General features: G+C 35.9%; 1 protein-coding gene across 2 annotated transcripts in view; it reads left to right on the forward strand.

Moving 5' to 3' along the window:
* Positions 1-23,613, forward strand: part of GUCY1A2 (guanylate cyclase 1 soluble subunit alpha 2) — a 311,376-nt gene that overhangs the window by 272,414 nt on the left and 15,349 nt on the right. The window contains exon 7 of one of the 2 annotated variants that reach the window (XM_037012667.2): positions 7,726-7,880. The exons of the other annotated variant lie outside the window; for it this stretch is intronic. Coding sequence (XP_036868562.2) covers positions 7,726-7,880 — 155 coding nt within the window. The remainder of the gene's footprint in view (positions 1-7,725; positions 7,881-23,613) is intronic. 2 annotated transcript variants of the gene reach the window in all.

Here is a 23,613-nt window from a genome sequence, read left to right on the forward strand (position 1 = left end):
TCAAAGTAAACACAGTAAGAAATCTTGCCCAAAGTGCTATTTGTCCAAGATGTTACCTGAGAATGTGACATTTTGCCACCATCAGACTGGAGGCTGAGTCACATGATAAAAGGAAAAATGAAAAAAAAAAGAAAAGAAAAGAAAAGAGAAAAGGAAAAATGCCACAAAGCCACAGAGATTTTTTTCTCATTTTCTTGTGCATTGGGGAAATGAAGAAACTGTAAAAAGCTGCATAGATTTTGAGTTGATTGCATTCTTCCTAAGGATCTTTAGCTTTTGAAATTAGGGTTTAAAACATTAATTAGTATTTCTTATTGGGGAATATTGGTTATTAGTAAAAGAATAAGGCAAAAAATGTGAAATAAATTTTATCTGTTTTATCTGTGAGAGGAATATTGTCTGATAAAACTTTATAGTACATGTTTCCTAATACTAGCAGAAGTATTAAGTACTTGTTTTCATCTCTCTTGAATAATGATTTTAATCTCCTTACTATTAAAAGAGTTAACTATATTTTAATAGCTTAAAATCTTAATCACATAAATCTAAGGACAATACTTAAATGCAAACATGAGTAAACAGTTAACTGGCTTATTCTACTAGAAGTCTTTCTTTTTCTTCTATAGACCTTCTATTTTAATTAGGAAATTTTGTCTTGCTCAAATAGGACTATTTCAATGCAAATTGATATTGTTTATTAACTTGCTAGCTCATAATGTTTTACGTTTGACTTGGAAATTCTGGAATTAGTACTGAATCATAAATGTGTGTGGGCATGGTCCTTGACATCATGAGCAATGCAGTGGGTAGGATGAGGTATGGGGAGGGAACTAATTTTTTTTTGTGTGTGTGTACCCACTATGAGCTTATAGTTTATCCCATTTTAGCCTGCTAACAGCCCCACCAAGAGGATATTATAATAATTTAACAAATAAAAACATCAAAGAGGCTGGTTAACCTGACTAAACTTACATAGCTAGTGAAAAGAAAGACTTATGCCTCTTTGTTTTGCAAGTAATGGAAGAAATAAGATGACATAAACAATTAAAGGAGTGCATTGGCCAAATAACTGAAAAGCCCAGTAGTAGGGCTAGCTTCACATAAGGCTAGAGATTGCTGCCAAATTGATATTGCCATGAAGTTGGCTTCTAATTTTTCTCCTTGGTTTGCCCACCCAGACGTGGCTTCATCGTTAGGTCTATGAGGTGGTCTTCAGCCGCAACGAGCACCTCCATCATGGCATCAAAGTGACTGGCTCCCATTGTTCCCCGGAACACTGTTCACTGTTCACAGACGTATAGCACAGCGTCTTGGAAAAGAGTCTCTTCTTGAGGCTCTCACGTAATTTCTGAGATTGGCTCTCTCGTTGGCTTACACTGGGTCACTTTCTTTTCTTAAATTAATTGCTAACACTGAGGAACTGGCCCACCCTTGCCCGTTTGGGCCTACTCCTGGACCTCGAGGTACAATCAGTTTCCCACAAAACCTGCAGGGCTGAGAACAGGTGCAAGCGGATTGCCTGAAGAAAACATGGTGCTCTTGGCTAGAGAATGCCGACCATCACTGAGCAGGTAGTGAAGCTAGGACTGAATTTAAAGTGTATACCCTTTAGGTCCTGCAACAAAACTCCCAAAACAATCTCTGCTTTCAATCTACAGCTGACATTTAGTGACTGAGGCCAAGGACAAGTAACCATCCTATAATACAGCCCTCACAGAAAAGAAGTTGCCCAACCCAACATACCAATAGCACAGAAACTGAGAAACTTTGTTCTAAGTGATCTGATGGGCATACTGCCTCAGCCTCAGGTCCGGGCTGTCTCCTTTTTCTTGAAGCAGCAGCCCCCTTGTCTTGCCTTTCTTTAGTACTCAGATGCACAAAAACTCTGTAGGTTTAGGGTCTTTGCATGCTATTTCCACTCTACATGGACACTCTCCTCCCAGCCCTCCAACCACAGCTGTGCCTCTCCTCCTCACCTAGACAGAGCCACTCCTCCTGTAGCACTGAGCTCAAGGGTACTTTCTCAGGAAGGACTTGGTGATTGTCCAGACTAGGTCTGCTCCACAGCCCTGGTGCCTGTGCTCTGCCCTCTTTTACACTTTCAACATTCATCATAATCTCATTAGCTATTGTATTTGTTGCATGGAATGAAAACTCCAGGAAGACAGGGAACATACCTCTTTTGTTTCCCTTTATAGCCTGAGACCTTAACACAGAGTCTGTGATTCAGGTTGGATGTCATGTCAGGTGAGTCAGTCCACATCAGCCAAAGCTCCGGCATGGATTTGCCAGGGATTTTTGGAGTGTGGTGAGTAGACCAGTCCAAAGATTTAGTGTGGAGAAGTATGAAAGAGAAGATGGAGGAGGGATGGAAGTCTTCTGATGTTGGATTTAATTAACATGTAACCTATTTTTTCTGAGTTTCCATTGGAAAGTGCTAGCCCTTCTGTGTACATAGACTAGGCAGACCTAATTAAATCTGATTTTTTTTTTGGTTTCACAGGCTGATGAATCTTATAGAAATAGCCTGAGGCATCATTTTAATTTGGGTATGTGCCATAGTACACCAAACCCAGAACCAGGTGACCCAAGGTCTAGAGCTGGCCCTAACACTAATTATTCTTTTCATTAGGCTTCTCTGGATCTCAGTTTGTTTGTGAAATGAGGGAGCCGAACTAAAGTATCTGTGTTGCCCTCCCAACCCTAGCATTCTCTCTACTACACCAAAGAGAGTTTTGACTAGCTGAGGTCGAACTATATAAGCCTCCTGTTTTTAAGAGTTGTAGGAGGAATGTTAACTAAAAGTACATTTTTTTGTGCCTGTGCTAATAAATAATTAGTAAAGTATTATGAGAATAACTAACTTATTTGATAATGGGGGATGTTGATGTGTCCCAGCATTCTGCATGATTTTATGCATTTCATTTAGATATGGGAGATTGGGTAGTAGAAATTTTAACCTCAGTATAGATCGTAAAGTTTCTGTGTTTTTCAATAAATACCTAGGACAAACGCTATTTTTTTCATGAACTTTCCTTAGAAAGTGAAATCTGTTCTTATTTGTCAAAGCTTTGATTTGATTAAAGGATTTATTATGTTATTTTTTGTGTGTGTTGTTCTATTAAGTACACAAGGTCTGCCAGAGGTCTGTGTAGTGCAAGGCTTTTCAACCTTGGCACTATTGTATTTTAGACTGGGAAATCCTTTGTCGTGAGAAAGCTGTCCCACAAATCCCTAGCTCCACTAAACAGATTCCAGTGAGAGTTCACCATCCTAGTTGTGAAAATAAAAAAGTGTGTCAAGACATTGCCAAATGTCCACTGAGGGGCACAAATAAATGGTCCTACTTGACAACCACTAGATTAGTGCAAAACAAACCTCTCTTTTAGATAGGGCATATAGGCCAGATGGATGCAAATGTTACTGCTTGGTTAACCCATTTAAGTAAAATTAAATTTGTCAAAATAAATCTAAATCCCTCATTAATAGTTAAATGTATCTCTCTGTTTTGTCTGTTAGATGCTCTTGGCATATTCTGAATGGGACAATGAGTGACTTCCTTATACATGCAACAATTCCTGGAAAATCTCAATAAATTGTCAAAAAATGCAAAAGAAAAGACTCTAATGATTCAGCTTCTAAGCTCTCAGTGGTATCTCCTTATTTCCAAGATTAGATAATTTGCTGAGTACTATTCTGTTACAGGGTAGTGACAGTGATAACGAATCTATGCTATTTTCAGGTTGTTGATATTTTTGTGCATCTTTTAGGTAGCCTTCTAAGAGAAAAGGTTTTTGTTTGTTTTTAAATGACAATTTCTCCATCTACCCCCTCAAGGATATCAGGGTTTTTATCTTTAACATTTTTCAGATTGTAATAATTCTCATTCTATTTGTTTATAAAAAAAACAGCCTCAGGTCTTTTTTAAAGAGGCAGAGGTGGAACTATATGTCTTCTATATAGCTGGTGTGGGGTAGGTAGTCTTTTTCTCAAACAAAAACAGAATAAAGAGGCTGTGAAGTATGTCAATATGATATTCACTTCTGCTGTTCCTACTGCTTCAAAAGATCACAGTAGTGATCACAGGCCCAAACTGATAATCTTGCTATGGTTTGGGTTTTTTGTAGGCAAGGTAATTTAATATAAATAGCTTTTCTGAAATAGAATAATATTGAAAATACTTGCTAATTTTAGAGAAAAGTGCTTTTACACTTACTGTATTTCAAAGGAATATTATCATTCAGCATATTTTTCATCTTTCTAAATCCAATAGACAATCTCTTATCAGAAAAAGGCCTAAATTTTTCATGTATTTTTCTTTCTTAAAAAAAAAGTATATCTCATTTCTGCTTCCAGCTAGTAAGTAGTAAGAGAGACTGGATTTTTTACTCCCTCCTTAAATAATTAAAGATCTGAACAGAATATACAAAAGAGCAATTTTCATGACACTGGACACTAAACAGTGGAATACAGAGATCCCTGAGAGATAGAAAACAAATAAGATGAGACATATGGTTTTCCTTGTGTATTGCTATGTTGCAGGGACGAACAGGCCAGGAGGCCGCCAAACAAACTTTCTGAGTTAAAGAAATGGAGTTGAGGACTGAGGGAAAACAAAGTTGCCAGAGGTCAGAGAGATCTTCCAAGGGGCCTTTGTGTTTGGCAAAGCAGTGATTATTTTTTATATGTAAGAAAACTACCTGAGCCTGGTGGGGGAAAAAACACCTGGAAGGATTAGAGGGAAAATTTCCTGCACCTCACATAGGACTTGGAAAAAATGCCTGTTCTCATCAGGAAGACAGGAAAGCCTCATATATTATAGGTATTGGGTATAGTACTCAGAGACTTCTTGCATCTGTAGTGGGGAATAATTAGCTCTACATGAAACACTGCTTCATACTTGCCTAACAAATATTGAAAAGCAAGACTTGAAAGTAACAAACCATTTCCAAATAACTTGACTCTATCCCAGGATAGAGCTCAAGAATATTTATAAGAATATAAAAATATCCAGCATGCAACAAACTCATTTTCATGATATCTAACATCTAACCAAAAATTAGTAATATTGCAGAAAAGCTGAAAAATATGACACATAATAATGAGAAAAGTCTATCAAAATTGATAGAAAACTTAGATGTTAGAATTAGCAGACAAGAGTATTAAAAGATTTTTTTAATTGTATACCATACGTTCAAAAGTTAAGTTGGTATCTGAAAGACAAAAAGAAATCCCAAATTGAACTTCTAGAGAGGAAAAATCAGTATGTGAGATGAAAATTCACTGGGCATGATTAACAAAATATTACACATTACAAAAGAAAAGATCAGTAAGTTTGAGACACTGCAATATAAATTATCCAAAATAGAGAAAAAAATATTTTAAATCAACAGATCATCTGTGGACTATAAAAGTACTTCAAGAGTACTTACAAGTACTCCTAATGTACATGTAATTGGAGTCACAAAAAAGGAGGGGTGGGTAGAAAACATATTTGAAGAAGTAATGGTTGAAATTTTTCCACATTTGATGAGGACTATAAAACCCACAGATGCAAGAAACTCAGCAAACCCCAAACACAAAAATCATGAAGAAAACATCAAGAGAAATCATACCTGAATTTTTCAAAACTAGCGATAAACAGAAAAATTTAGAGTTGCCAGAAGAAAAAAGATATATTACATATGGAGGAATTAAGGTAAGCAAGACAGCAGATTGTCTCATAGGAAACAATGCAAATGAGAAGGCACTGGGGCAATATCACTAAAGTGCTGAAATTAAAAAAAAAAAAACTATCAAGTTAGAATTCTGTACCCAGTGAAAAATATCTTTCAGATATGTAGACAAAATAAAGACTTTTTCAAACATGCAAAAACTGAAAGAATTAATCACCGGTGGCCCTAAAGTACAAAAAATGTTTAAAGACTTTTAGGCAAATGAAAATACCAAATATAAATCTGGATCTACGGAAAGGAATGAAGATAACCTTAAATGAAGCTTCATGACCCCTACCTTGGACTTCTGGTAGTCTCTTTGCTCAACATGAAGAACATTAGTGTGCTCCTTATTCAGTTTTCAATTAATGAGGAATATGTGATAAGACATGGTGAGGAACACATTGATAAGGGACTGGTCCCTGACTAACCAAGAGGAACAGAGCTGCCTCAAAATCTGGACCATTCAGCTAGGAACTGTTACTCAGTGACTAATAAAAGTCTGTACTTTTGAATGTGTCTATACTTTAGAGTTTGATACTGCAGATTGACCTTTACCTTAATGGAAACAATTGTTTTTAAAGCTGTAAAATTCTATATTAATATCTTTAATCTACTTAATTTTTTTTTCCACGTAAAGACACAGTTGATCCGCAGTAGAAAGGCCATCTTTTTCTCACTAATCTGAAATACCAACTCTATCAAATATCAGTCACCTATGTATGCATGAATGTTTTTCTGGGCTATCTGTTGTATTAGTCAATTTCACTATCTATTCACCAATATTATGATATTCACGCACTAATTAGATATATTTATACTAAGACCTGATAGCTTGTAAGGCAAATATTCCAACTTTTTCTACTTTCTCAAATATATCTTGGCTCTTCCTAGCATATTGAATTTCTGAATAAATTTTTTAATCAGTTTTTTAAAAGTAGATGAAGAGGTTATTAAGAGCTGTAATGATATTACATTGGTTTCAACCTGTCTTGTTATGGATTCATATATACAGAAGTCTTCAGTCCTATGACAAGGATTAGTCTTAGAGTGACCTTTTATCCTCACAGCTATAGCGGCAAAGCAGGCATGGTAGTGATGGGGTAATACTTTGCTTACCTAGTAGGCATCTGGGCGTCGGGTCTCCCTCTCTCTGAGTTATATACACATTGCAGTAGAACTAAGGATATCATCTCGCACTTGGTTACCATTCACTGCAGGTATTTTGCTGTAAACCGTATGGATACAACTTCATTGCTGTAATCATATTTATGTGTATATCATCGGCACACTGAGGGCTCCTTCGAGGCATGGACCAGACTCATATTTATTAGATTCTCACAGAGTGAAGTGTACAACACTAAATTTATTCTTCAGGATTATCAATTTGACCCTTCTTAACTGACTCAAGGGTTGAATTCTCTGTAACTCCATTTTAATACTAAGTTGAGGAATTCAGGCAGTTTATTTAACATTCATTACTTATTGAGTACCTACTTTGTTCTAGGTATGGTAATAAGTGCTTATATTTAGCAGTAAGGAAATAGATACAGATTCTTCTCTGATGGGAAAATCCAACATTTAAGCAAAATAAAGAGAAATATAAATATTTAATTTACAATTCTGTTTAATGCTATGAAAGGGAAAATAAAGTTTTATGTGAGAATAACCAGAGGGAGGATAATGCATTCTTCATGTATTAGAGCATATTATGTACCTGCTCTAAATGAGACCTGACTGAACTTGGAATATAACTGGTTTTATGTAGCAAATTAAATATAGTTTTATTTTTTCCTGTAATTAATTCATTCTTTCATTTATTCCCCATCATCCATGTTCATTGGCACTATAATGGTTCAGATATTGTGATCACAAAAATGACCTAGACACCGTCCCCGTGTTTGAGGAGCTCATAATTTAATGGTTTATATAATTACCATTACTTCTCATTAAATAATTGTGTACCAAATTAAAACATAAATATATCCTCTTACTTTTTCATGTTTTTTAGATGAGGATAGGCATTCACTCAGGCTCTGTGCTGGCTGGAGTTGTTGGGGTAAGAATGCCACGATATTGCCTGTTTGGAAATAATGTCACTCTGGCAAGCAAATTTGAATCAGGAAGTCACCCTCGGCGCATCAATGTCAGCCCAACAACTTACCAGTAAGTGTTCTCTGGCCTCTTCCCCCGGTTTTTGGCATCGCCTTGAGCTAATAACCTGTCATTTGTGCAATCTGATTGTTTTTCTTGACCCCATCATTTTCTAAGATAATATGAATGGATCTTCCTAGTCTGAAAAATAGCAATTGTGACACAAACTTTCATTTACACCCCAAGAGAATGCATGGAAAGCCTGACTTGACTGGGAGGTAAATACAGGTTTGTCGTTTCCCACAATCTCTGTCCTTCCAAGTATACCTGTTTAAAATACAGGGGAGTGAATGTTAAGGGTCTGCATTACACTACCTTAATAAAATTCTATTATTTTTGAAATGTTCTTAATGTTTATTAAAATCAAAGGAATAAGATAGAAAAGACTGTTTGCCTGTTTTTATACTTTTGAATCATGATTATAAATAAGGACTGCCTAAAATTAAATATATACTGAGTACAGAGTAAAAGTTCAAACTCTATTTATCTTAAAGGTCATATTTGACAAGTCTATACATTTTTGACAGCCAAACTCATTCTTATTTTGTGCCTTGTAGATGTCATTTTACCCTTTAGGTATTAAGCTCATATGAGCAGGGACATTTTTTGTTTTGACTCATCAGTATATTCCCCAGAACTTACAAAAATCATTGAACACACAGTAAGCATTCTGTAAATATTTTTGAATTAATGAACAAAAGCATTGATAAGATGGACTTCTCTTAAATAAGAAACCAGTATAACTATCTCCTACCTGTTAAACTTTGGCTTTATGCTAGGCATTTGTGTGCAAGTGATTTAATTAGTGTCATGATTTAAATGACTTAGAAATCACATTGCAAAACTGTAAAGTTGAAAATAGTGATCATTGATTTTTTTAATTAACATGGTTACAAAAAACCCTGAAGCAGAAAACGTATATAGGTAACAAAAATTAATTATGATGGTAAACAAAATGGTGATACTTTGAAGCTTTTGATGACATATTTATATAAAGGGAAATTAAAGTCTCTTGGATAAAAGACAAGTCTTTCCAGATTCTTGAGAAGTAGATGAGAAGGGAACTGAAATTACAAATGTAAAATCAGGCAACTACCTGCTTAATAACTACTTGTCATTTTTAGGGTGTTTACATAAGGGCTTTGCCTCTTTTAAGTTTCTTTCAAGTTTCCTAACATAATTCTGGGCATAATACAAATGATCTGACAATAACTTCCATATTAAGTTGAATTTAGGGAACTTCTCCCAATCAGTAATTGTGACATTGCTTTAGACTGCATGGGAAGGAAAGTTCCTGAAGGTCAGTCACATTACCTATACCCTCTTACTATGGTTATGATTTTCCACAACTTGGTGCTGTTACTTGTGTTCCATGTTTGTATAGATTTACATCTAATGTGGAAACTCCATTTTGAAAATTGTGTAAAGAATGGATCAACTGTGTGAGGAGCTCATGCCCTGAGCTTAGATAGACATCATAGCTATAGCTGGCTTTGTTTACATGTGGCCAACAAAGAAAACTCCAAAAGCCATACTGGGTCTGCATTTGGGTGCTGTCTCTGATTTTTCATAATCTTTTTCACATTAATTGAGTTGGTGATGATTCCTGGTGATCAGTAGATCTAAGGGACTGAATAATTTTAAGCACTCCAAGCATTGAAACACTTTGTTCTGTTATTGTCTACCCCTTCCCTTCCCCAAGATCAAATGGAGTCATAGATTGACACAGTGAGCTGCCATGTAGGTAGACTCTAAAGGATATTTTCTCTGACTGGCTCCAAATCATGTAATTCCCACTAATACTTAATAAAATTTTTTAATAAAATCCTCAAAACAATCTTTTCCTCCCTTTTTCCCTGTGCCCCTCCATTCTTCCTTTCTTTCAGCAAATATTTATTGAGTACCTATTATATTCCAAGTGATAGACACTAATGATAAAATGATGAATAGCATAAATATGATCTCCTCTCTCTTGGAGACCACACTAATGGTAGCTGTACTCAAGTAAGCAATTAATGTAATAAACTAGTGATGAGGTCAAGAAACTCTGATGGGAGTATTAGTGCAAAAGGAGGAGTGGCTGAAATGGGGATGGAGAGATGAACTGGAGTCAGACCAGCTGAAGGTGGTTGGTCCGGTTAAGGGTTAACAAAGGACATTGAAGAGTTTTAAATGGAGGAGGAACTTAACCATATTTGTACTTAAAAAGAAAAAATCACCTAAGTTGTAGAAAGGAGAACATATTAGAGAGTGGGAAGCATCAGCAATCCAGTGATTGAAAGCAGGCAATCTTTTCCCATTTCTTGGATGGAAGTACAGCTGATTACTGAGACCTCAGAGTCCTGGCCATATGCTGTTTCAACTTGTCTTCCCATGCTTTGGAAGAGTGACCGACTCAATGACCTTTGACATTTGCTTTAATCTAGGATGCCACTAAACACAATGCACCATGGCTCCTAGTAAATTTCTCGAAAATTAAATTTAAGTATTTATTCTCAGATTCTGAATCTGTTTGTGCCTAAGTACTTTCTGCTGTTTTTTTCTATACCAATCTGTACAGTTCAGCCACAAATAATTTTTTTTCCATACTGCACAGGTGATTTATGAACCCACAAGTGTAAAGGGTACTTCTTCTTTCTCAGGACACTAAAATGAAATGTCAAGATTGAATTCTCAAGGACATTATCAATACAGGGACAAAACTGTACTTTCTTAAAGCAAATAGGAATTCTTAAAGCAAATAGAAATAAAACTTGGAATTAAGCTCATTAGAGCTTGAAATTTCCAGTTTTCTTTCCTGGATTAAATCCTGTAGGATGTCCAATATTGTCTTGTTATCTTGAAATCTTCAGAGAAGTGTATATTCAGTTTATTTTTAGGAATACTATATAATTATCATAAACTTTGAGATAGTGGATTATTTTGGTATTATGAAAAATTGAAATAATTTTCTAAATAAATCCAAATAAAGTTTGCCAGAAATGGTTGATTAAAAAAACACTTCTACAAATATTTTGAAGTATGAAAAATTAAAAGGAATAGTATGATATTCATGCTCCTGCTTTAATACTTTATTATATTTGTCTTAGGTATTACTTAATAAAAATTAATAAAATTTCCTGTGGGATTTTTCTTACCTTTCATTGTGACAAATAGCATAATGAATCTGATGTGTTTCAAAGTCCAGTGTTTTTTACATTAACTTTTCATATGTAACCATTTTAAGTTGAATAAGTGATATTTCACTTTTTGAACCTTTCTCTACCATTGGTTTATTTGAACAAAATTCCATATGTTGAAGATCTATATATGTTGAGATACATAGTTCTAGCTCATCATTTTAATTACTGCACAACATTCCAGTTTATGACTATACCATATTTTAATTTTTATTCATCTATTCCTCTATTGATGAACACTTAAGGTTCTTTTTCTAATTTTTAACTATTACAAACTATGTTCCTATGAACTTTACCTACCCATCATTACATATTAGTTCACTTTACATTTCATATTATATAAATAATTGAACTTTGCATAGATTACTAAGATTGGAATGATCTGATGTTGTTTATCTTAAAATTTATTGCTGACATAAGGAAGAAAGTTTTAAAAATCAGGGCCATAACTTTTATTATGACAGTCTTCATTTTCTAGATTCTTAGAGTGTGAGTCATTTTGCTGCTTGCAGTATGCCCAATGACCATTCCCTCTTCCCCTAGGGCACTTTATTGCTAGTTTATTTTTCTGGACCAAAAAAAAAATCTTTAATGAGTTTTTAACTTTCCATGTTTGATTTTTAATTTTTCTCCAATAAATGTGATGTTTATACCCAGCTTTGTTCCCACTCATTCCAATTTAAAAATAATGCACACATTACAATTGTCTTTAACATCATGCCTCTGTGAGTCCAGGAAGAAGAAATACCAGGGCAAAATACCTCTTAAAGCCAAAATCTCTCAAAGGGAGAAATTAAGTTTAAAACCCATTTTTTGCTTACAAACTGCAGTCCAGGGCCATCTCTCTACCCTGCTCAGGAAGAAGCAAGTCCCTCCCCTTAACCTCTCAGGTTCAGACACGCCCATGGTTGCCCATGTAATTACCCACTGACATGGAGATGAACTTCTTTCCACCCCTGAGGATATGCAAATGAACTAAAGCCAGGCGAGGTACTCTGGAAATGCTACAATTTTACCCACAGCCCCTGATCTGTGAAACTGAAATAATTGCTTGTATTAGGGATTATTTTGGCAAATTTTTTGAATGGCATGAATAATCGAATGATTTGCCTAAGCAAAAATTGTTTTCCTTCCTACATGCAAGCTAAAAATGTAGAAAGACCCTTTAATAACTTTGATAGGAAATTTTCCTTAACCTTTAAACATTTTTGCTTTTCTTATTTTACATTTGATCTATCTCTAGACTTTTCAGAATTCCTGTCTTTCATTCACTATGTAAGGCCCCTTCTGTTAAAACAAGTTACCTTTTAACCACTGCTATATAAACAGCTCATCTTATCAGGGAATGTACAAAGAGCGGCACAGAGTGGCGATAATGTGCACTCCAGAATCCAGGCTCTAAGACTTATGGTCTGTGTGAAATTTAGCAGCTTCATTTCTTTGGGTCCAGTTTTCTCATCTTTAAAATAGGTATGTTTCAGAAGATTATTATTAAGATTAAACATGACATTTATAAATCTCCTAATACTAAGAATATAGATGAAATCCATTATTGCTTCATCCTGTTTTTTCCATACAGGAATAGATCATCTTATTCCTGCATTTAATTCCCATATTTTGTAAACGTAGCCATGTTGAATGATGTATGATAATTGGATTACAGACCTCATGTGGCAATCCCAGAGAAACAATGGTTTGGTAATTTGGCCAAAGGCATTTTAAGCTATGACTCAAAATTTAGCTGGTAATCTGCTTATTGTGACAAGTTTTTATTAACAAAGGCATCTTACTGAAGACTAAGTCATAGGCATGTGATAAAAACTGGCTATCTTCTTGGCAATCCCCAAATTTAAGCAAAGGTACCTAATTTCATGTGTATGAATTAGATTACCACAAACCATGTGACTTAATTGGCACAAATTTATTATCTTAACAGTTCTGGAGGGTAGGATTCTGACATGGGTCTCACTGGGCGAGCATCAAGGTTTCCTCAGGGCTGCATTCTTCTCTGGGGGGTTCTGGGAAATAATCAGTTTTCTTCCCTTTTCCAGCTTCTAGCAGCCACGTTATTGCTCAGCTCCTGGAGTCCTTCCTCTGTCATAAAGCCAGCAACACTGTGCCTCTCTGATGCTGCTGCCATTATCTCGTTTCCTTTCTGAACTCTGTTGTTTTTTCTCCATCTTGTAATTTAAGGACCCTTGTGATTATACTGGGCTCAGTGGAAATCCAGGACCATTTCCCTGGAGTCAACAGATTAGTGATATTAATTCCATCTGCAGCCTTAATCCACCTTTGGCACGTGACCTGGCACACAGGTTCCAGGGGTTAGGACATGGACTTTTTTTTTTTTTTTCAGTAAGGTGGTGGTGGTTATTCTGCCTAAAACAAGGGAAAAACTCAAGGGCTAAAATCTGCCTAGAGATATAGTCTCATCATTTCATTCTGCTATAACAAAGCACCGGATGTGGGTGGGTTATGATGACAGAGATGGATTTCCCACAGTTGTGGAGGCTGGAAGTCCAAGGTTGTGATGCCAGTCTGGTCGGGTTCTGGTGAGAACTTAGCTGGCTTATTTCTTGTTGTGTTCTCATGTATGGCGAGGACATGGAAAGGAAGCCACCTGTCCTGTAACTCTTACAAGGCCACTCATCCTGTTCATGAAGGCTCCACCTCATGGCCTCATCTAATCCTAGATTCCTCCCAAAGGCCTCACCTTCTAATACTGGCACCTTGGGGGACAGGGCTTCAACAAATGAATTTTGGGTAGACACAAACATTCATTCCATAGCAAATACTGAATCACCCTTCTATAGATAAGAAACAGTAGAGTCCTCAGTTTGAGGAAGTGATTAAAGAGCAGTCCTGAGAAACATGGAATTTTTGTAAAGATTTAAGTTTCCTCACTTTACAGTCTGCCTTCAGACATAATTACCCCTTACATAATCTCTGAACTAGCTGGGCATTCAGGAAATTAATATCTTTAGACTACTAAAACCAAGCTTAAAACTCCACAAACCATGTTGTCTAGGCCAGAGTTTGGTATGGTGCATAGATTCCAAGCCTAGGAATCAGAAATGAATGTCATCTTAACTCAGATATTAACTTGTGTAATTTTTGGCAAACCAGGCAACATTCCTGGGCTTGGTTTCCTCATCTCTGAAATGAGGGAGATGATCTCTAAAATATCTTTTAGCTCTAAAACGTTGTGATAGTAACAGCAAACATTTATTGAGTTACTCTCTCTCTCCAAGCAATTCATTCACATTATCTCATTGATCTTCACAAGCCTGTGAGTTGTATCTTTATTTTTCAGGTAAGAATAAACAGGGACGTAGGTTAAATAAGTCACCAAGAACACACAGATAAATACTAGTGGTGTCAGAATTCAAACTGAGCAGCTTTACTCTAGAGTCTGAGCTCTTCCATGGCCAAACTGTCTGTGGGGTTCAATAACTAATGGTAAGGAGCAATAATTTCTGAATCTAACTTGTCTTGATGGGAGGATTTCCTCTGCAAAAGAATGGTGAGGAGAGCCGCAGGGAGCACATCAGAATCGGACCAAGGGAGACTCCTTTCCTTTCCTACCTCTCTGTTTATAAACGTGCCCAGCTTGCACTTTTGCGATCCTGGAGTTCTTTTCATAATTAGGGGCAAAAAGAAGAGTTATGTTCTCCTTAAAATATTTACTTGGCATCTCCATTCTAACCATATCAGTATTTTTAACTTTGGATCTGAACGTGAACATATATGACAAAACTGTGCCAAATAGAATTGTCCAAGTCAAACAGAGAACCATCTTCTCTTCCTGTGAGGCTAAAACATTTTGTGTAACCTTGTCTCTAATGCATATAATAAAAGTCACTGGGATATAGGGCTGCTATTCAGAATTTTACTTTATAGACAATTTGGAGAAGGGCATCTTTCTAGTATATCTAGATATGCATGGAGTAACTGAAGAAACTGAAGTTGCTTATATATATTTTCTTTGCATGTTAAAGTTAATATTTATAGTAGTTAAAACTATTAGCAAGAAAACCTGAATTATTCCTCTGTCAGTATAATTACTACATTGTAAACATTTACTCTTCTTCCTATAGACATTTAATGTAGGGAAAGACATACAAAGAGGTCCAGGAAATTCTTGCCTAGTAGTTTACTTATAGCCTCCTCTTTTTAAAATACTGAAATGCTCATCTATACTAATGACTTGATATTTAAAGAAAATAAAAAATTTCCAGCTTGGTGTTTTATTATCTTGTCAGTCTTTTAAGTGACTTTATTGATGATCTTATCCTTTGAGAGGCACCAAAATGGTAAACACTGTATTTTACAAAAGGAAAATAACCAGTAAAGACAAATGACTTAATGGTTTTTCCAAAAGGAAAACTTGGGCTGTCCCTCGAGAATTATATTCCTACTTTTCCAATTACAGATAGCAACATTAATATTCCCTCTTTAAGTGTGCCAATATGAGTCACATCTTGCAAAAAGGTATGAAATATATAAATTCTCTACCCCCACTAAACATTAAAGCCATACATAATCTTTGAAATAAATCAGATCAAAATCTTTCATTTTCCACAAAGAAATTGAGAACCAGAAAAATTAAGTGACTTAACCAATGCTATTAGCTAATTTGCTTCCACCTCACTTGTGCAGTGGAGACCCTAAAATGTAGGTAAGAGATCAGATGTAGTTTACCGGCCAACCTCCTCTCCTGTGTCATCCCTATTTTACTACCTTACCATCATTTCTCTCCACAAAAATTAGTATTTCTGAGAAGCATCACTTTGGGGGAATTTTCAAGGATTGTTTCTGTAAAATATTGTTCAAAAAGAGGTGGGTTAAACTCCTCAAGAGAAGGAAAAAGTTTGCCTTTTGTTTGCTAGCTCCTTTGTTCCTCAGGCTGATATGCCTTCTTTAGGACTGAGGTCATTGTAGCTCTGTATGCTCGCCTTACACTATGTCTAGGCTAATTCTACTTTTAATTGCTTCAGGAATATACAAAGTAGAGAACATAGAATTCTTTAAAATAACTTCTGGGCCTAATTTTTTAAATAATGAAATCATTGAAGAATTGTCCATTAAAAAAAAAATTAGTGCACATATTTTCATCTTTCCACCCTGTCCTTATCCTTTATAGAGAAAGACCAGCAAGGTAATGGACTTGTTTTTAGGAAATATTTTTGGTCAGAGAAGTGAAAAAATGTGAGGCAGTTGTTTAATTTACAAGAACTGATTACATTTATATTTCCTAATTTCTCATTTGTCATCTCTTTTTAAGAGTTCTGCCTGTAGACACATAACATTTTTGAGTGAATGCTTTGAATATTAAATCTCTTCGGTGTTTAGTCTGTTAAATGAAGTTCTGAGGCTAAAGGAAAAAAATTGCAATATCTGCAGAAAATACAGAGCAGAATCATCTTTGCTCTACAACCTCCTAAAATTCAAGAATTTAAGAGGCATTGTTTTGCCATTCAGATAGGAAATTACACCAGAACACCCCACTCTCTATCAAGCACCAGCCAGGTAGAATATGGAATCTACAGTAAGCACATTTTCAAAGCATCCTTAACTCAAGGTGGTTGCAGGAAGAAGTGAGCCAGGGTGTCCCAGCAGTACCTATCCACCTTACAGTTTTCAGGGGACAGACAGAGAAATTATCCCTTTTTGAGAACTTATCTATTAACTTGAATTTTAAAACCTGAAAATTGGTAATCTTATAAAATTGCCACAAAATCTGCAACTTAAAATGTTCATAATCTTAAAATCCATACAAAATTTGGTGAGAGCCATCTTCTGTTTTATAGAGAGCTAGATTCTTAACTTTCCTTATTTGGACAGGAGTGTTATTTCCAGAGAATAAATCATTGAATTTCAAGGGATTTTAGGCTGTCTGCCTGACTCAATAACTATAGTTTCACTGGGCCTATCTTCAAACTGCATCAGATCTTGAGGCAGTGAAGCACGAAGCATAAATAGAGTTCCTTTCCTTACACTCAGGTAGAAAGAAAGAGATGAATAGGAAAATTCAGGAACTACAGAACCCATAGAAAAACACAAAGAATCTTTATCTTTTTATTTTCATTTATAGAACTCATCCCTTTTTAGCACTCGAAGGTATAATGTTTAATATCATTGTAATAAAGTCCAAGTGCATTCCATAGCCAAAAGATATTCAGATAATTAGCAACAACAGAAACTTCTAATCTAACACAACACATTGAACACCTGAAATTTAGCACTAATCTTTTCTGAATAATGGTAAAATGATAGTAAAGATTAACAGAGGTGTAATCCTCTTCCAACATATATCTACAAGGAATGGAAAACAGACTTAACAATGGAAGAGAGCAAGATGGAAAGTTTATACGTGAGTGGTATTTAGCTTAGTACAGAGGAGAAAGCTGAAATCTCAGGTCCTACAGAAGACAGTACAGATGAGAAACAAGCATATTCTCTCTAGATCTCAATATCAGCCTACTCACACACACACACACACACACACATACACTCAGAAACAATTAGAAGATTAATCCAACATACAACCAAGAGGGATTCCAGAAAAAGTGCAAGTAGAAACCACCCAGGTGTTTTAAGCAGGAAAAGATTTACAATGAATGATATGCTTACAGAACAGTGAAAGGGGAAAAAGAGCAGATTCTAAATTGTATATTTTTAAATGATGCTCCTAAATTATAGAACTGGCCAGTTAGGCAAGCACCTCCCTCAGAGGTCACCACTGGAGTTATAATGGTCAAGCCTACAGCCATGACCACAGCCATACCAGCCTTTGCACATTAGGAAGCTGAAAAGTAGATGCCTAAATATGCATTCCCATGATTAGGAAGTTAGGTGAAAAAGTCACTAGTACTGGGCCATTTTCTTGACCCTCAGGAGGCCAAAAACTGGAGCCTTCTTCTACAAAATTCTGATCTTGGTAGCCAGCGTTAATAGTTGCCAAAGGAAAATGGAATCTACATCACTTCTGCCATTCAAATCTTGGGCATGTAAATCTACTTGTAGGAATCTAATAATCACTCAAACACTTAGTTGCAAGAAACTTTGGGAAAAGTAGTTTCTAGCTGGGTAGCCATGTGCTAATCTAAAACTCTGTTACTAAGAGTAGATTTTGGAGGACAAGAAACTTAGAAGGATATAAGAGATTTGTTTTCTTAGAGATATTAAACCAAAATGGCTCTACATTTAGACAGGTGAATGTAGAGGGATTAAGTAAAAGTGTACATACTGAACAATGAGATTCCTAGCTCATTTCTTCCATTCAACTTTCAGAATCCTGGAAGCTAGGTGCAATGCCACTGGCATGACTGGGACACTGTTACTTAGACAAATTGGCCCAAGGGCAAAACACCATATGTACTGATATTTCAGAGCCCTATGAAATGGACTTACAATTCCATAAAACCTTGCCATACATAAAGTTTCCTATCAGATTTTAATGCCTCATAGTTAAATAGAAAGAGACTTCCAAGGATGTTAGTCATTTGTTGAATGCCTTTAACATGAAAGAGAAAGACTGAAATAAAGAAAACAGCAACAGCCCCCCCCAAAAAAAACCCACAGCCCAACAACAGCAATGAACATTCAGAGGAAACAAAGACAATACAGAGAAAAAAGAAAACTCAATAAAAGTATGATTAATATTGTCAGTGATAGATAATAAGTAACAACACAGCATAGTTTAAAAAGGAACAATCGTAAAATAAGAATGAGCTCTTGGAAATTAAAATGTGATAGCTGAAGCTTTAAAACTCTATGTAAGATATCTGAGAAGCAGTTAACATCCAAAATATATAAAGAACACACACACCTCAAGACCCAAAAAGCAAATAACCCAATTAAAAAATGGGCAGAGGATATAAACACACACTTCTCTCAAAGAAGAAATTCAGATGGCTAACAGGTACATGAAAAGATGCTCCACATTACTAATCATCAGGGAAATGTAAATTAAAACCACAATGAGATATCACCTCACACCAGTCAACGTCAAAAAGACTAGGAACAACAAATGCTGGCAAGGATGTGGAGAAAGGGGAACCCTCCTACACTGCTGGTGAGAATACATATTGGTTTAGCCATTGTGGAAAGCAGTATGGAGGTTCCTCAAAAAACTAAAAATAGAAATACCATTTGATCCAGGAATTCCACTCCTAGGGATTTACCCAAAGAAAACAAGACCCCTTATTCAAAAAGACATATGCACCCCCATTTTTATCACAGCACTATTTACAATAGCCAAGATATGGAAGCAACCTAAGTGTCCATCAGTAGATGAATGGATAAAGTAGAGGTGGTACAAATAGACAATGGAATATCATTCAGCCATAAGAAGAAAACAAATCCTACCATTTGCAGCAACATGGATGGAACTAGAGGGTATTATTATGCTCAGTGAAATAAGCCAGGTGGAGAAATACAAGTACAAAATGTTTTTACCCATTTGTGAAGTATAACAACAGCAAAACTGAAGGAACAAAACATCAGCAGACTAACAAGACTCCAAAAAGGGACTAGTAGCTACCAAGGAGAAGAGGGTGGAGAGCGTGGGTGTGAGGGAGGGAGAAGGGATAAGGGGCAGTATGATTAGCACACATAATGTAGTGAGGTCACGGGGAAGGCAGTACAGCACAGAGAAGACAAGTAGTGGCTCTATAGCATCTTACTATGCTGATGGAAGAAACTACAATGGGGTGTGTGTGGGGAACCTGATAATATGGGTGAATGTAGTAACCACAATATTTTTATGTGAAATCTTCATAAGATTGTATATCAATGATACCTTAATAAGAAAAGAAAGACAGAAAAAAATCTGTATGTAAGAATTAGAAGATAATACTGAAGGCAATCTTGTAAAAGTAGAATAGAGAAATGAGCGTGTAAATCAGAGAGAAAGAAAAACAAACTGGAGGATCAGTTTACCAAATCCAGTATCTGACTAAGCAGAAATCCAGAAAAAAAATAGCTATACAGAAAAAGCACAAGAAATTATCAAAGAAATAACAAAAAATTTTCCGAGAACTGAAAAATATAACTTGGCTCTATCAAAAAGTTCCATGTATGGTCATTTTAATGAATAAAAAGATTCATTGGGGCACAGTTGTGAAAATCATTATTTTTTATAGTATCAGAGATAGAAAGATGTTGGTGAGAGAGAGAGAGACTGAGTCATGGACTAGGAGGACGTTCATATCCTTTGGAATAGGAATCAGAATGGCATCTGATTTCTTAGCATCAAAATACTGAGGGGAAAATAATTTCCAAACAAGAATTTAATGTCTAATGAAACCAAACAAACTGAGGAGCGTGAACTAAAGACACTTCAGACATTCAGAGCCTTTAAAATGTAATTAATTACCCACATATCCCTTCTACCCTTGAGCTCTGTAAGATGTATCATGTATTATTGCCTTGCCTTGGTCTTAAAGAACCCTTTGGTGGTAGTGTGTTGATTAGTAGTTGAGTCTTTGATTACGCTGGTAGATAGCATCTGAGTTGTCTCTCTCTTACAGCTCTGCATATTGCACAGACCTTTCTAGTTCTTGAAACAAAAGATTTCCAATCCTGCATGATGATTTCAAATGTGTAGGTGTTAGAGGATTGCATATACTAGTTGGTCATTATTACAAGCTAGAACTAGATCCACTAATTTTAACAAGTTATCCCTGTCTATGGAGCTGTCCATGGCATTAACTCAGCTAAAATAAAACAAAAAAATAACTAGTTTATGGAAAGACCATTTTCAGCAAAAATAAAAATTCCTTCTTCTTTCCCTCTGTCTTCTCCTGCTCACTGTTACGGTTGGAAGTAGGAGTGCATTGGCTCAGCACCTTGCTCATAGGAGATATTTAACAACTAATTGCTGACTGGCTGACTGCTGAACTCACTTGACAGGAAGACTGCAGGAAGGTGAAGCATGGCTCAAGAATTGCATGATCTGTTGTCTTTCCTAATTCTAAAGTCTTAGAGCAGTGTCGAAAATGTACATAGTAACAGAACATAAAGGCCTCCTCCCTAATTGGCAATCAAATCAAAGTATATAATTGGAGAAAAGTGTATAGACCAAATTCTGACCTCAGCCTTACAGATCATCAAGTTGTACTTTCATATATGCTAACTGACGTGTGATCTGAAAAATATGTTAACATGTAAATTATGTTTAGGTCCTTTGTACCTCAGTGTGAAGATGTTTCAGGTCCATTTCCAAGAGAGAACAGGGGACAGAGCACAAAGCCTGGTGAAAACTGGGGAGATGGGCATGCAAACGAGAGCTGAGCTCCATTTCCTCAGCAGGGAGGGAGCAGCGCCATGGGCCTCCATGGTTCCAAGCTTCCCTCAGATGCTTGGGGCCATCCAACGATCCAGAGCAGCAGTGAATTTTTATCTTGAAAATCAATTTGTAGGAAAAAAAATCCATTAGGAAGCGTGACAAGCAGCTAAATTATGATTTGTGTGGCTTCCAAATACTTATTAAACATGTCGCTGAAATTCCCAGGTAGTATATCAACCAGCTGGGGATTACAGCTGGGCATTAGTAAAGATTTACATGGAACCTAAGCTTCTCTATCAGTCCTGAGTTGCTGAAGAAATGGATTGTCAGGCAGAGTGTTAGAATCAGCCCAAGGACTTGGACTTAATAAAGCATTTCAGACAGGATCAGAGGTTCTGGGGTGATCAGTGTATAAATTCCTAATCCCTGTATACGCATTTGATAATTTATTCAGCACATGACTCATCAGCAGGCATGCTGTGCAAAATGCTTACTCTAACCTGCTGAACAGCCCCACTAGTAACTCGCTGAGTTCATCCTAATGGAAACCCTCTGAATGTTGCACTTCATTGTTCACATATACAAAGGATGCTAAATCCTGGGTATCACAGGCGATTGGACCAGTTTATCCTTATGTCCTCTCATTTTTATTACTGAAATTTAAAGTAGTATTTTGTTTATTGATACCAAAATATTTACTTAGGAAAGAATAAAATCCCATAAAAACTGTTATCTCTGTAATTTTTAGCACAGTACATATGAGATGTATTTAGAATGTCAAGGGATCATTTCATTGCAAAGAGTTCCCTCCCAGCCAAAGTGCAGTGAATCATTTAAAATTCCTGACATTCAAAGCTGCTAGTGTACCTTTCTTTCAGTCATTTACAAGTACTTTAATAGATGTAACACCAATTTTATTTTTCAATGTCATAAAATTTCAATTATAGCAAAATATAAAGACCATAGTGAGAAAAAGAAACTGTAAAAGAGCAGAAGTAGAGGGTTTAGTGTATAGGGAAAGAGGAATGCAATTTACTTGGAGTACTATTTGTTGATTATGGGCCTTTAAGGAAACTTCTGGAAAGACTGAATTTATAGCTCTATTTTATAGTCAGGGGAAGTAAACTTTATTGTTCTGGTTCTTTACTTTTGTTCTAAGTTCCACAGTTGTCATTTCTCCCTTTACCCTGCAGAATTCCTCTTCCTTTGGTTTATATTATATTGTACATTGTATTGCCTTCTATTGCTAATTTGTTTCTGTTAGCATTTCTTGCCATCTTAATTTTCTATTAAGTTATTCTTTGCATTCCCACTTACTCTCCTACACTTTCAGGACAATTCTACCATGTTGAAAACATTCAAAAAATGTCTGTTGATTGATTGACATCATTGTTTTATACCCACATGTGGCACACTGATGACTGTTCCGTTTGAGCTGAGCAAAATTATTGTGGATTCAGTGCTAAATTAAACTATTGTTTAAGGAATTTTACATTTTATTTCTGAAATGACTGATTATATATCATAGTTAAAGAAAACCAACATCTCTACAAACAAAAAGCAAAAAATACTGATGCCTTCCATTCTGATTATCTTTAATGCCATGTCTGCATCTCAGTTGAGCTGCTTTGTGATGGAAAGCTCTCTCAGCGTAGTCTTACTGTCATTGAAGGGTTAAGCTTGACTACTAGTTAACAGGTCTGAATTCTAGTTCCAGTGCCACAACCACTTTACTGCTTTCATAAGCAAATTGTTCGTATTCTGGGCTTGTTTTCACCTTGTTTTTCAGAGAATAGCATGTTTAGATTTTGCATAGGGTTATGTTATGTGGATGAAATGACATCTTTGAGATAATTTTAACTGTGAGAATGAACCTCATTTCCTTACATCTCAAGTTAATATAATCACTATATGATATTTTTAGGGAGTGGTCAATTAGAACTTTAAAAAAAAATCCTTTACTAAACAAAATACTGCAACTCTCACTCGAAAATGTAAATAGAGATCACTCCTCTAGCCAGAATTCTTAGTACTACCAACTCTTTTTTTCTGATATCAGATATTTTCAGCAAGAATGTTTGAGAAGAAATTAATTTTTCCTTCTCCTTAGTGTAAAGATAATTATCATTGTCTGTTCAATAGTCTTACATTTTCACACATCCCTTGTTCTTCTGCTCAGGGCCTTTTTTAACTTTGCCCTCTCTCAATGAATGTTTCTTCTCCCTGGTGTATTTCTCACACTGCACTACTTGGGGTCTGCTGTTGACCTTTCCCG

This window comes from Manis javanica, chromosome 6 (assembly GCF_040802235.1).
Source record: "Manis javanica isolate MJ-LG chromosome 6, MJ_LKY, whole genome shotgun sequence".
Lineage (NCBI taxonomy): Eukaryota > Metazoa > Chordata > Mammalia > Pholidota > Manidae > Manis > Manis javanica.